The following is a 12790-nucleotide window of genomic DNA, read 5'->3' on the forward strand; positions in this document are numbered from 1 at the left end:
AATGTAATATTTATAGTATTAAAAAATTAATAGCTTTTAGTGAGGATGCTTTTAAAGAAGTATATTTTATTTTTAGTAAATTATTTTCACATTGTATGCAGACCTTGGTTTCTAAGCTTGACATTTCTACTTTTCAGCCTGCATATGTGGTTCACATCTTCCCACCATGTGATTTTGCCAACGAAAACCTTGCCAGAATTTCACCGGACTTACTACACCGAGTGGCAGAGATTTCCTACCTACTCGTGGTGATTGCCACCTGCTAAGTGGGATGTCTCTCCATCTCTTATCACAACAAGACTTTGAGCAGCAATTAATTTGTCTGTCTCACAAAACTGATAATGACTTCCAATATCATATTTTCCAATTTGAAGTACACGGAAGCTACATATCCGAATGGGATTAAAAATTACAAATTAAATGGAAAGTTCCTAAAATATTAAATTGTGGGTGTGTTAATTTGTAAGGAAAAACTTTCTGAAAACTAACTTGGAAATTAGTTAAAACGTAGAGAAAACAAACAGTCATTATTTGATCATGGATGCGCTTATTGGACCAAAAAAAGTATGCACAGTGTGTTTTCAAATAGTGCATTGGAAAATGAAGAAAATTCATTGTTGAAAAACAATAAGAGTTTGTGGACAGTGTACTATGTAAAGAGCAGGTGTATGTACATTGGTGAGTGATGCTTGGTGTGAGTTAAGAGAAAAGTGTTGGTATTCAAAGAAAGAAGTTAGTTTTCATTAACTTAGTAATTACAGAGATTCCAGATTTGGTGAATGTAATTAGTTTTGAATAATTTCCTCAGAACAAGACATTTAAGGATGCCTTAATACAGGTGTGATTTATATGAAAATGAGAAAAAAAAAGAGAGAGCATTTATGAGACATTAAACAGGAATACATGTTGTGTTAGAAGACTGTGGAAATGATAGATTAATGTCACTGTTGTGTTTTTGACTGTTTTGTGTAAGCAGCTTGCAACATCCAGATGTTCCTTTAACCACAATGTATATGAACTCCATATTATCAGTAAGCAGTGGTGTGGCCAAGTATGGTGCAGGGGCCTTGTCTGTTATGCTACACTGCTGCTTTAAAAGGATGCACTGAAGGACATACCAAATAAACATTATCATGACTCACTTCACAAGAGTGATGTATGAGTGTTGTGTAAGTTGTGCAAGACACAAATTTTGTGTGGCCTAACCAGCCCTGGGCCCAATGGTGCCCACATGCCGCCTATGGTATTTAGATGAACTGTATAGTTGTACATATTGACATGAATTGTAGAATAATTCTTTTTTACTATTCATTTTGGTGGAACTGTACTTAAAGAAGCTGCCACAACCACCATCATGAAGAGGTGATTCACACACAGCTTGATCTTGAAGCACAGGTGAAGCTGTGTGTATTTCCAAATGTTATTCATGTGTGCACACTGCACTCAGGGTGGCTGTGTGCAGCATGCTGTTATTTTGTGTGCAGATCTACGCATGGAGTCACCCTGATTTATTTATTATCAGCCATCTTGATCATAATTCATCCATCTCATCCACACTCCCCCTCATAAGCAATGCTCTTCTTACCAGTTCTCCACAGACAGATGCACATACACCAAATCTTTTACTTCTTAATTGTGTCAGAGGTATTTAGTACTTTCTTGGTATATATTGTCTAGCTAAACTTTCTTCCCCATACTGATGCTTGCCCCCTTCCTTGCCTTCTCAGCACAGCCCTCAGGAACCTTCTGTTATCTTGCTGCAGCACTTACACTAAGGCATCCCATAATCCCTGTGTGTCTGCGTTTCTTAGGTGCATTTCTTCATTTGTAAAAATCATGACCCAGTGTCATGAATGTGTTGCAGATGTATTTCTTCCGATAATACAGTGGCCACTCCATTATTTGAACGTTGTCTGGAGCATAAAGTGCAATATGAAAATTTCACACATTGTGCAACACTAATTGTTCAGTATTTTTATTACGGCAGGGTTCCAGGATTACTTCACTGCATTGCAACATTTTACACCATGTACAGTATTACATAACTAAAACCAAGAACACGTGGCCCACAGTACCAAAAAGATAGACTGAAATACTTCCTCCCTTACCTGGCAGAGTATGACTTGTGTCCCATGTGAAATTCAGTCAGAAAAGCAAACCAGACATATACTATTGCAGTTAGGTGAAAGGACAGCAGATAGGAAACATAACCTTACTTGTAGCTACTTTTGGGTGCTCCAGATAGTTGCATTCTGTATTCTTAAGTGGAATAATTCTCTCTCTCTCTCTCTCTCTCTCTCTCTCTCTCTCTCTCTCTCTCTCTCTCTCTCTCTCTCTCTCTCTCTCTCTCTCTCTCTCTCTCTCTCTCTCTCTCTCTCTCTCTCTCTCTCTCTCTCTCTCTCTCTCTCTCTCTCTCTCTCTCTCTCTCTCTCTCTCTCTCTCTCTCTCTCTCCAATATTTGATTAGTAGTGAAATTAATTAATTTTTTTAGACTGTTCATATTTGTTTGACTGAATGCTATGAGTTAACTTGTAGAAGATTTAAAAATAAAAGCAACTTGAAATTTCTTTTCTCTGCAAGGATATGGGTTGCAACTGTTCCAAGTATGTGAGTGGCCATTGTATTACATCTATATTATTTATTCTGTTGAAAGTTCCTTCATGGCTTAAAGAAATATCATGCAAACAGGGCTTACATTTTTTCTCTTCAAAATGCCTATTAAGTCTTGCTTCTCTATCCCAATACTTGATTAAGGTGTCAGATTCTCATAAGGTAAGAAGGCGCTTAATGCGGATTAACCTGCCGCTGTTGTCACTTTGTTAGATATTTAAAAACTATCACAAAGTATTTGGTTTAGAGTTGAACCTTCTCATTTCTGCACTATTTTTAGTTTCTCAGCAGAATTCACTCTATTGTGTGTTTGCTCAAGAAGTTAGCGGAATTCTATTTTAACTCTTTATTAATATTATGTATAATGTGGCAAATATATTTTTGATGTACAGTTTGAAAATGTGAAAAATGTTTAAATGTAAGTGTACTTGTTAAGTGTTGCATAAAAGAGATATGAAGTGTGTCTGAGGCGTTTGTAAATAGGTCTAAAAAACTTTTAGGCTGTGATCCTCAGTTCTCTAGAAGCTTCTTTGGTCAGAAAATTTATTGACAAGTCCAGTGACCAATTTAAATTATTTCAAAACCCAATAAAGATCACAATGGAATATATTATCAGTTTTATTGGTAACACAAATGTATTTGGTTATAGTATAAGAATCAAACAGTAACTTTTGAACAATACTTTTTCAGAGTCTACAAAATGGGTGGGCAAGGCATTGCCTGCAGGCCTGTCAGTACATTGTTGCTTAGTATTTTTTATCACCATCTTTGAAAGGATTTTTTTTATGTAGGAGGTGGCTGGCTATAGTAGCAAGATCATCTGTTTACCCTTGCATCCAAAATTCACTTGCACTTTAGTCAATATTTTTATAACCTATCATGTTTAAAAACACAAACCAATACTTTGTATAAATATATACATTTTCATCTGACTTGAATGTGTGGCTCTTGAGGTGTATCACTACCTATGGAGTGGCCTGCCAGTTAAAATTACCCACCCCTGATCCACATTCATTGTGATTACCTTTTCCTTAGTACTTCATCTCCAGCTGCAATGTTGGTCTCTACTGCATAGTTTTCAGTCAACATGAGTGGTTAACCATACAGCCAACCACAAGGCATGGGATGTATATGTGTTTGCATTCTCTGCATGCCATAGAAGGCAACCAATAGGGGTAAACAAGGAGACAGATCCCCTTCTTTGTTCCTGTGATGAGACAAGTCTTAAAGGATGAGGTGACTCAGCTCCCCAAAAACCTAGATACATGTCTTGTCCAGACTATGCCACCTCCCAGAGAGATGTTGGCTTCTTACATAGATCTCCATTTCATGACAACCAATTTTATGTATAATTTTAACTAGTCAGTCAGTTGAGGGAAACTTGTGGTAGGAACTTTGAATGAAGGACATTGATTGACCCATATTTTAATTTTCTGCTTTTTCAAGAGTGAACCATCCCAGCCTTCTTTTCATGCAAGGACTTACTGTTTTCATTAAGAAATTTTGTTGACATTTGTTCTCTTGGGCTTTGTTGCTGCTGTTTGTTTTCCTAATGGTATTTTTAAAGTTCATGTGTAGGGGCAGGAGTGCTTAATGGTTACAGAGTAATTGTCAAAAAACTTGTATGTTCTGATATGGCAGTCAAAAATCATAACCCAGATTAGTAATTATAGACTGCTTTAACCAAGAAACATACATTTCAAAATTTTTGCAACATAGTGATAATGAAAAAAATCTTAGTAAATACAAATCTTCTGCATCATAATGCATCTGGAATATTCTGTGAGGGAAGGGCTCTTAGTTTTCCATTTTTTATTGTGTGGTGCACTAATTCGGCAATAATTCTGGCAATAATTCTGGTGTAATTTCAAAATTTTCAGGTCGTCGCACCAACCTGCTACTGTTACTGTGTTGGGGTTACTGTACCTGCTTCGTAATCATCTGACATTGTTTTCAAACACAGGGAAGCCATTTCAATTTGTTTTTCTTCATTTATTATTTTTAGCTCCAGTCATGGCTTCAGTGAATAAAGGAAATATTTTTCATTGTGTAAAGTACAAACACCGCACAGTATCCATAAAAGATAAGGTTGAACTTCTGGAAAAACTTGACAGTGATGTGTCTGTGTGAAGCTTGTGTGAATTATACAGCTTTGGCACTTTAACACTTTTATGACAAAGAAACAATGAAAAATTGCTTAGTTTCTTTATTAGTAGTATTGGCTGTACTGATGCTGTCTAACGGCCAGAAATTAAGTATTGGTATCAGCGGAGAAGTGGCATCTGTATAGCCCCATTTATAAATCAACTAGTTTTGATTTATGGTTTATTTTAAAGGTAGGATGAGGTGGTTAACTATTTGGTTAAGTGCATTCTAACCTTACCTCTCAGTAATCTGACAAAATAACTAATCCAGCATCCTACAGGTCCCAATGATGCCGGATTAGTGGTAGTCGACCTGTAGCCACTCGTACATAGTATGCAAAAAAAAAAAAAAAAAAAAAAAAAAAAATTTTTTATGTAAGAGGGGCACTGGTTACGGGCAATACAAAAAAAAAATCCCATTAGAGTGCAAGTTCCTGAAGAGAAGTTGAAAGGATTATCGAAAATCTTGAGAGAGTTTAAGCATTGGAAGGAGGAAATACAGAAGCAGGCAGGGAATTTAACAGTTTACCAGAAAAAGGAATGAATGTAGAAAGTCCTGTGCATCGAGGACGCGGGAGGCGGGAGGGAGCATGCAGTTGGCAAGATCAGAAGAGCAGTTAGTATGAAAAAAGTGGCAGAAGTTAACAAGAGATGCAACACTGCAGGGATGAGAGAGGTTGAAGACATTTAGAAGAAAGGAGTTGATAAGACGAAATGCTTTTGGTTCTACCTTGTCTAAAAGAACGGAATGGGTGGAAGCGTACACCATTCATGGACAGATAAGGTCCCTGTACAGTTACCACCTGGGCGGTGAGAAAAACTGGTGGAAATTCAGAATGTCTAACTTCATAGAAGCTATTTTAGTTAGAGGTGAGATGTGAAGTTTCCTGTTAAGATTACTTCTGTATTTCCACGTTCCTATGACTTGAACTCTTTTAAGAAGGATCAAAGCCGTTTCTAGCCTTCCGTGGGCCTTTTGCGAAATGCTGTTTGGGTCCCTTTGAAACTATAATGGATGGATTCCCAGCCCTCCAAGGTTTCACCTAGTGGACTTTACAAAGGAAAAAAGCTGACTTCGTAAGTGTTTGCTTACTTTCTTTAAACATGATTATATACACATGATACAGTAGCAGTGTCCCTTCAAGGCACACACCCAATTCTGAAATTGCAAAGTGCACAGATATAACAGATAAAAATGAAAATGCGTAAAATTTACGAGATCAACCGACCCGAGGATAAGATATCATAGTTTGCCCATGAGGGAGACCCACATAAAGCCTTAGGTGTCGTCGTGAGAAAGAGCAAAAAGTAAATGGCACAAACTATAAAAGTTACTCTCAAAATTAACAGATGAAATACACCTCCATACTATATACTCGTACTATATGTAAAGGCATTTAAAAAAAAAAAATTAAATATATGTAGAAATAAAAAAAAAAAAGTCGAATAAAGGTGTCAGAAAAAAAAAAAACAAAAAAACATAGGAAATCAATACCATGAATATCTTACCTTTGCTCTTTGAGCGTGTATCTTCTTCAGCTTTCCCCTTTTTTCTTCTTTTCTCGGCACAAAGAAGGTATATCCTTTTCGATGCCACGTTACCGTCACTCCTCAGTCGCCAGCTTGACGTGGGCAAAGCATCACACGTAGGTACAGGAAGCGTTCTGGAGTCTTGGTGCAAATTTCAGGAGAATATAGCAAAATTCATGAAAAAAAAAAAAAATTTCTGGAGATTAGTCAGAATTTCAATAGATCTGCCGATACTCAACATACATTTTAATAATAATAATAATAATAATAATAATAATAATAATAATAATAATAATTATTATTATTATTATTATTATTATTATAAAAATAACAATGGCAGCTTGGGGCCCCTGGTGGCTTTGGAGGGCCTTTGCAAACGCGTAGTTCGCATATAGGAAGAAACGTCCCTGGCAGAAAACTTGAGTACAATTTACCTCCTTCCTTCTTTTTTTTCTCTCAATCATTTCATGTCCACGCGGAATCCATTCTGTTCTTCAGCTAACACTCCAGCTATCTCAGTTCATTTACACAATCTCTCATTCAACACTGAACTGAAAACTTTACCTACTGTGTTCTTGTTAGTATCTGCATATATATATATATATATATATATATATATATATATATATATATATATATATATATATATATATATATATATATATATATATATATATATATATATATATATATATATATATATATATATATATATATATTTTTTTTTTTTTCCTTTATTTGTCGTCATCATCGTCTTCTCCTCTTAATCATCCTCATCAGTGGTAATTGGCAAGAACAACAAGAACTAGAGCAATTCAAATAAAACAACATCCTACAAACTTACAAAATCGGATAAAAGAAAATTGATGGGAAAAGCGCTATGCCTTGTCGCCTACGCAACGTTTTTCTGCCTCCCTGGGATTTTCCGCGAGGAGACGAGGCGTACTTCCCAGCCATACCATGGACTCGAAGCCGTCCAGAACCAGGATCCTTTGCCACTAGGCTCCTCCTCTCCTGCGGGCCTTAGTAACGGGGCAGATGGAAGAGGCGTGTCCAGGACTCTGTCCCCGCCTCCCTTCCTTACCTCCCAGCTGAAAATAAAGGGATAAAAACATAAACATAAAAGAAGGAAGAAGAAAAAAAAAATGAGATCAAGAATATCTGTAGACCGCCACAAGCTGAAACTGCTATTTGTCTGTCTTAATTGTTTCTGTGTCGTCAGCGCCTTCATACAATTGGTAACACCACCTCTCCTTCGCCTCGTTGCTGGGGGCGTGGCATCAGGGAAAAAAGAAATCACAAAGTTTCATCAAGAGGTTATAGGCAGCTGGAGGCGGCGAGGGAGTGGCCTTGCATCGGCAACCGGCCAGCAGCAGCCCTATAAAAGCCCACGCTCGCTCTGCTGCCCACCAAGTTTGGCTTCTGACTCCGTTGCTGTTTAAGGTGAGCATCTTTGAACGCCTGAATTTTGAACCATCTTGAATTATACTCAAAGTCCTCAGACGTGATTAATCTCTCATGGATCTCATGGATATCTTTTCCAATGATGACGCAGAATCCTTGATAAATCATCAGTAGAATCATGAAAACACCCTTTGAAATAACTTCCAGTAAAGCCAGTTAAAAGTAGTTGAAATGAGACGCAGTATTTGAGAATGTGGTTCTCTGATATGTAAGCCTAAACGAGCTTGTGGTGTGTGTGTGTGTGTGTGTGTGTATGTGTGTATTTGATTTTATGTATCGGTACTTGCAGATGGCGTCACTACGTATAGCGTTCCTCGTGCTGGTGGGCTGCGTGGTGCCAGCTTACATGCAGTTCGGTGGTTCCGATTGTATTCACTGGTGCCGAACACCTGAAAATCAAGTGTACTGTTGTAAAGATACACACGACCCCATCCCCGCCTCTCCTGTCGCCGTGGTGAATCCTGGACGCTGCCCTCCAATTCGTGGTCAATGTCCAAATGTCAGAGTCTTCAGACCCCCGACCACTTGCTCCAGCGACAGCGACTGCAGCTACAACAACAAGTGCTGCTTTGACAGATGTCTTGAAGAGCACGTGTGCAAACCTACAACCGGTGGATTTGGTGGGCACGGTGGGCACGGTGGGCACGGTGGACATGGCGGGTTCGGTGGTGTGTTTGGTCGCTAAGATCCGCGATGAATTTTCACTTGTTATATTATTTCTTCACCAAACCTCTATGTTGGTAATGGAGACTAGGCAGTGACATCGATTGATGATTTAGTACAGTTTTATTACATTTTCTTGTGATTTTTTTATTTGCTTAATAAAAGCAATTTTTTTGGAATAATAAATACCTTTAAAAAGCTTCATGAATCTTATTATCATTCCTTTGTTGGACGAAACCCTGAGCGAACCACTCTCTCGGCCTCAGTCTGCACGTGTAAGGCAGTGCAGTGTTGGTGTGGCGAGATTTCATTGGTGTCCGCCTCAGGTTGTACTTCCTGACAGCATCAACTTTTCTTCTTCTTCTTCTTCTTCTTCTTCTTCTTCTTGTGTTTGTTGTTGTTGTTGTTGTTGTTGTTGTTGTTGTTGTTGTTGCAGGTGGTGATGGTGGTGGTTCTTTGTGGCGTCACAAGAGACACGTACAGGCTTGGGTTATCACTGCCGTGTTCGCAGTCAAGAGAGACGCGGCTAAATAAGTGGTTTGAAAATATGAATATAGTTGGAAACAGACAGATAAACCTGTAGTTAGGTACGGTTATGCAATGCAAATCAGTTTGTGTAATAAATAGGTTATGAAAGGAAAAAAAAAATCAAAGTAGAATTATATCGTTTAATGTCTAATGGAAATGTAAAATAAATATTTGTCAAGGGGTAGAGGCAAACTGCCTCACTCCCGAAGAAGAGCAAAGAGAATCTCAGGAAGGAGAGGAGTGCAGCGTTTGTGCGCAGATTCACTCAGCCGAACTGTATCGGTGGTTTGCACACGTGTTCCTGCAGGCAGGTGTCGAAGCAGCACTTGTCGTAGCCGCCGCAACCGCCATCATTGGAGCAGGTTGCAGGAGGCTGGAAGCTGCGAGTGTTGGGACAGACGGGGCGCACTGGGGGGCACACGCCGGGCTTCACCACGCCAGCGAAGCTCGGGGCTTGGCTGCTGTCCTCACAGCAGTAGGCCTGTCCCTGGGGCGTCTTGCACCAGTAGCGGCACGTACTGGGCGGGGCCACGGGCGACGGGAACCCAATGCCTCCCAGCCCATGTCCTAATCCAATGCCTCCCAGCCCATGGCCTCCCAAACCATGTCCTCCTGGCCCATGTCCTCCCAAAACGGGGCCATGCACGCCAACTCCTCCTAAACCGAATGAACTGCTGACTCCCACACCACCAAGTCCAAGATGAGAGCTGATTCCTCCTCCGTGATGTGCGCCGACTCCTCCATGGTGGCCGCCGAATCCCACTTCATGATGTACGTTCAGTCCAGAACTGATCCCGTGGTGTCCTCCGGGGTGGGGATGGAGGTCAGGTCCCCCAAAGCCAAGGAACCTCGCATTTGCTTTGCTTCCATCAGACTTCCCTTCTTTCTTTTCCGCCGCCGCGAGCACCACACCCGCCAACAGCAGTAGCACCGTCGTCTTCATCTGCTGTAGGGAAGAGGAATCCTTAGTGGGGAAAACCGTGAGGCGGAATGACACGGTGAGGGTGCTGACCTCCTGGCTGAGCTAATGACACCATGAGACTTGTTACGCCCTTTGAGCAACTCCAGATTTTTCTCAGCAAAGATAAAACTACATTCACTGAAAGGCTTGGACTTCCCCATTACTCCTTCAGCGGTCAGTGGTCTCCCTCCACAGTACACCCTAAGCCTGCTAATAACCCTGGGGAGCTACACCAGTCCAGGGGTTAATGTGACTCATACTGCAGGTGTCTTAAGGGGGCGTGAGTCGCATGTCAGTCAGAAGTCATACATTCGAGGCGAGTCGAGTCGTATGAGTCATAAGTCGCGCCTCAGTCAGAAGTCGTACATTTAAGGCGAATAATGGGTCGCCGAGGGAGTGCGAGGCGGTTTCGCGGCAAGTCGTGCGTGGTGTGGAGGCGTCATGGCGGTGGCGGCTGCCTTTCGTACCTTTCGCTGCTCAGGTGTGATGGGGGAGAGAGCACAGGTGAGATGCGGTGGTCCGGGATGGCCGCGACCCTTTATAGATGCTGAGCTTCAAACTGACCTTCACCAGCTTCCTCCTTCCGACATTCTCACTTTCTCTCCCTCCCTCTCTCCTTCCGTCCCTCCTTCCCTTGCTTTGTACCCCTTTTCATTGTTAATAATCGCATTAGGATCTGCTCCCACCGCCGTGCTATCTCCCGTAACCTTCCCAAAAAACAGGACGTCCTTTGCTTCACCCACTGTGGTTTTGCCTCATTAGAGCATTTGATCCCCACACGCAAGGCTCCCACGCTCTATTTATTCTGTAGCTCTAACGTGCTTCATTGTGCGTCAACTATAAGCATTATCTTTTATTTATTTATTTTTCTATTGGTTATATCTCATGTTTAATTACAGAAGGAGCTGAAGGGTTATCTTATCGATTCAACTTTCCTTCCTCTCCACTCACAATCAGGATCCCGCCAGTGCTACAGTTTCCTCCGTGTCAGAGTCCTCCAGGCTGCGGGTTAACTAACTCAAATTATACGCAACTCTGGCGATGATTTATACGGGCAAATGTCACTCTCAGCTGCTAATTTACCAGGGATCGTCACGTCGTCCGGGTGTGTTTAGTTAACGGTGAGAATGAACGTTCTTATAGCCTTGTGAGGTCCAACAAGTCTGGTGCTGCTTGTTCCTTCTTTGTGTTCCTTTGGAGAGAGAGAGAGAGAGAGAGAGAGAGAGAGAGAGAGAGAGAGAGAGAGAGAGAGAGAGAGAGAGAGAGAGAGAGAGAGAGAGAGAGAGAGAGAGAGAGAATATTAAATGAATCAACGAAAAAAGAGACAAGATCAGCGAAAGAAAGGAAAAAAAATAATGAAAGAAAGAAAAAAGGACAGAATTCAAGAAAGAAAGAAAGCCAGAATAACTTGGCAGGGTTCAGATCGTAGTGAGGGTTAATACAAAGGGAATACAAAGGAAAGCCAAACAGCAACAGACCTTTTGGTCCTTGCAAGGCTGTTTGGTAACTACTTCTAACTAGCTACAGTGAAGAGAGACAGGACAGCATAGCAGAAGGCTCCTCCCCACCCACCACTCCCTCCAGCTTGCGCTGGCATGGAAATAGTTGGGAAAAGTACCATGCAGTATGGAAAAACTGACATGGAAATTTTCATAGGAAAGGATGAAAGGAAGTTCTACTATTCACCCTACGGTGAACTCTATACGCCTATCTGAAAGTTAATACAAGTTATATTAAAACTGTCGAATAAGAGTTGGTGTGGGGGGTGGGAGAGGAAGGAAGGTACAGGGAGGTGAGTCAGGTTGGGGCAGGTGGGTGGGTGAGTGGAGAAATGACGGTGGTTTTCGGTGGACAAAACTCACATTCGGAGTTGTAGTCCTTGACAGGAGACCGGCGGCATCTCAAGCAGGGGACGCCGCTTGACAGTCGGCAGGCACCTCATGTTACTCGCCCTGCCTTCCCGGCCTCCACCTGCTTGGCTCTCCACGTGGGAAACCCGCACGTGTGACAGGGAAAACTGTTATTACTGCTGCTACTGCTGCTGTTACTATTGCTACTACTACTACTACTACTACTACTACTACTACTACTACTACTTATCTAGGATGTTATTCTGTTACTAAAGGGAATCTACTACTACTACTACTACTACTACTACTACTACTACTACTACTACTACTACTACTACTACTACTACTTAATGTGTTATTTCATGCTATTAAAGGGAATTCTAAAACTGCAGCAGATATTTAGGCCCTAATTGATTGGTTTACCTCAGTCGACGCTAACAACTCGTATAGTGTTAGAGTAATTACATGCAAGAGGGGAAGGAAGGGGTAATATACAGGTATTATTGTTTACTGGGGATGCTGAGAGTGGTACGAATACGTGTGGGAAAGGTTTAAATGTCCTGTACTCCCCCACGCTGTACTGTAGGTTGGCCACAGGAGAAAGGAATTAAATGATTGAGCAGAACAATGAGTGATTTTGGTTAACTACGAGACAATGAAGACTTAAGAGAAAGTGGTGTAAAGGGAATGAGCATTACGTATCTCACTTCACTGAAAGGCCGCTTGGTAATCCTCAGGGAACTGCGTAGATTGACAAGAGAAGAGCAATGATAGCAACAGTAAAGTTTATTATCACCACCAATATAAAGTTTTGTAAATGAAGCTCTCCTTATTATGAGTTTATATAAATTAAAGCATTTAGTTGCACATTAAAACATATTGGAAATTGAAAAAGAAGGAGGAGGAGGAGGAGGAGGTGGTGGTGGTGAAGGAGGGGGATGAGGAGGTGAATTTCTGTCTATTGGCCTGAGGGATCTAGATGTCTCTCTCTCTATGTTGCCCGGAGCCTTAGTGTGTGCGTCGTGGCTTCGGGTACGCAG

The 12790-nt window shown here is 41.1% G+C and overlaps 2 protein-coding genes across 7 annotated transcripts in view; one reads left to right on the forward strand and one right to left on the reverse strand.

Annotated features, from left to right (window-relative positions):
* The window catches only part of LOC135089627 (protein split ends-like), a 45690-nt gene extending 42473 nt beyond the window's left edge, over nt 1-3217 (forward strand). For 3 of the 4 annotated variants that reach the window (XM_063985458.1, XM_063985457.1, XM_063985459.1), the window contains exon 16: nt 138-3217. In XM_063985458.1, coding sequence (XP_063841528.1) covers nt 138-266 — 129 coding nt within the window. In that variant the 3' untranslated portion in view covers nt 267-3217. The remainder of the gene's footprint in view (nt 1-137) is intronic. The other variant, XM_063985460.1, reaches the window with a different exon arrangement.
* A 4818-nt stretch (nt 3218-8035) lies between these two features.
* On the reverse strand, nt 8036-11903 carry LOC135089629 (acanthoscurrin-1-like). 3 transcript variants are annotated; one of them, XM_063985464.1, is made up of 2 exons: nt 11763-11903; nt 8036-9882 (listed from the first exon to the last, which is right to left on the reverse strand). In XM_063985464.1, exon 2 carries the CDS (start codon nt 9880-9882, stop codon nt 9205-9207), a length of 678 nt encoding a protein of 225 aa, XP_063841534.1. In that variant the 5' UTR covers nt 11763-11903; the 3' UTR covers nt 8036-9204. The 3 variants fall into 3 exon arrangements, with proteins under 3 accessions (XP_063841534.1, XP_063841531.1, XP_063841533.1); XM_063985461.1 differs by lacking the exon at nt 11763-11903 and adding an exon at nt 10368-10556 and having other exon boundaries at nt 8036-9885; XM_063985463.1 differs by lacking the exon at nt 11763-11903 and adding an exon at nt 10368-10555.
* Nucleotides 11904-12790: the final 887 nt, after the last annotated feature.

Source organism: Scylla paramamosain, chromosome 33 (assembly GCF_035594125.1).
Source record: "Scylla paramamosain isolate STU-SP2022 chromosome 33, ASM3559412v1, whole genome shotgun sequence".
NCBI lineage: Eukaryota > Metazoa > Arthropoda > Malacostraca > Decapoda > Portunidae > Scylla > Scylla paramamosain.

What these genes read in the sequence shown, in the direction of transcription:
- LOC135089629 (XM_063985464.1), bottom strand. Translation starts at nt 9,882, where the DNA reads ATGAAGACGACGGTGCTACTGCTGTTGGCGGGTGTGGTGCTCGCGGCG.